Genomic DNA, 1,922 nt, shown 5'->3' on the forward strand with positions numbered 1-1,922 from the left:
CTGACAATAAATATGTATTCTTACATCAAAACCGTCTCTCCTGATTGAAATTGAGTTGATAACCATTAAACCCTAGGAAGACGATGAAGGCCATTATTAACCCTAACATACGTCGTGTTAGCAATGTGTTGAGACTTCAAAAACTCAATATTCCATGTTTTTGTTTTACAATTTCCATTTAAAGATATCTAGTTCGTCTGTGAAATCTTAAAATATATCTACACAGCCTTAGCACAAAGACTAATCGTTCCTTCTGAAGTCAAGGCAAATCCAAAACAAAAGGGACTGACCATGTATATCCTTATTTTTGTTATATATGTTTTTAAAGATGGGCACTTAACCAGGTTTGTCCCTTTTAAAACTTGGTATATAAGACTTTGTAGAAGCTGTCATGAGAGGAAGGCGGAGTTGCATCGTCTAAAAGTCATCCATTCTTTTAAAATAAAATGTTAGCGTGTGTTATCCATTGACTATCTTCTGAGAAATGGCTGATGGCAGTGTGTAGAACAGCAGGGCGAGGAACAGCATGACGATGAGCAGCACCAAGGCGATGATGATGTACTTCTTGTAGCTCCGCCACACCAAGTGGAAGAAACACTTGAAAGGATTCACGAACCACGAGAAGGAGGTGTCAGGACGACTGGGGGCAGGGAGAGGAGGAGGGAGAATTTGAGTTTTAATTATTACTACACTTTAAAGTATTTAGTTTGAACAGCTTTATTAAATGTCGGACAGTTTTTATATTCTTGAATGAAAAAGAATACAAAAAGCATCCACAAGAATAATTGATTTTTAAAAACGTACTTCGAATAAAATGTGTAAAGAAATGGATAATTCTCATTGTGAAGATGTCGATATGTCATAAAAAGTAAGTGTTGTATGTAAAAAAGTCAAGTTTAATGTCAACATAGTATATAGTATGACTTTCTTTTCAAAAATGTTTGACACACTGACTTTTTTTCGGATCAAGTGTACCTGTGTAGTGTGTACTACATGAGTGTATATATACAACTGTGTGGTTATTTCTGATACAATTACCTTGTTGGTGATTGGCTAATGGTTACACAAGCCAAAAAAATCGCCATGACATCGTAAAGTGGCCAAAATCTGATCATCTCATTTTCAGACAGGTTTTTATAATCTAATCTTTTTTCCTGATACTTTCAGAATCTTTTTACACAGAGGGGACACAGGTTGATGTAGAAGAGACGTGAAAAAGTGGATTTTGCATAACAGCAGGTGACCTTTAAGTTATTGTTTCGAACCTCCTTTTAACACATTTACTCTGTGTGTCCTCTGAAATCCACACTGTTAAAGCAACACAAACCTTCAGAGAAAGAACACACAAACAAACCAGATTAGATTTTTCTTTAGAGAGAATACAGCCAGACTCTTACTTTGGTTTTGGAAGCGGCTCCGGCTCCTTGCGTGCTTTGCCAACTGGATTCTTTTCAGCCTCCTCCCCTGTCACAAGATGGAACTCCACCTCCACTTTTCCCTGATGGATTAAGAGCACATAACTCCATTAATTCAACGTTTTCACAACTGTGAGTCAAAGTTTTAGTCTGGGAACTTTTGGGCAGTGTGTACATCTAGTGTGTACATCTAGCGTTGTCACTGTAGTACGACGTGATATTTTTGACAAACTATTCTATAACTCATTTCAAATGTTTTGACACACTACAGTATTTTTCCGTGATATCTTCCACAAAATATACTATGACATTTTTTGAGTATGATAACATTTTGACGGTTATCACTACAACATCATGGTACTCATACTTCACATTGGAACGCATTTAAGTACTTGAAACAGCAAAAGTAAGTGCACAATTACGCACATTGAGACACAGCATTGTTTTGTGCAGTGTGTGTGTGAGTGTGTGTGTCTGTGTGTGTGTGTGTGTGTGTGTGTGTGTGTG

The 1,922-nt window shown here is 37.0% G+C and overlaps 1 protein-coding gene across 1 annotated transcript in view; it reads right to left on the reverse strand.

Moving 5' to 3' along the window:
* LOC104951966 (fer-1-like protein 6) overlaps positions 1 to 1,922 on the reverse strand; it is a gene marked incomplete at its 5' end in the record, with an annotated part of 10,206 nt that continues 8,284 nt past the window's right edge. The window contains 2 exons of the mRNA XM_010778713.1: positions 1 to 640; positions 1,398 to 1,498. Of these exons, the coding sequence (XP_010777015.1) occupies positions 460 to 640; positions 1,398 to 1,498 (282 nt within the window). The remainder of the gene's footprint in view (positions 641 to 1,397; positions 1,499 to 1,922) is intronic.

The sequence above is a fragment of the Notothenia coriiceps genome, unplaced genomic scaffold (genome assembly GCF_000735185.1).
Source record: "Notothenia coriiceps isolate Sejong01 unplaced genomic scaffold, NC01 NC01_scaffold00019353, whole genome shotgun sequence".
NCBI lineage: Eukaryota > Metazoa > Chordata > Actinopteri > Perciformes > Nototheniidae > Notothenia > Notothenia coriiceps.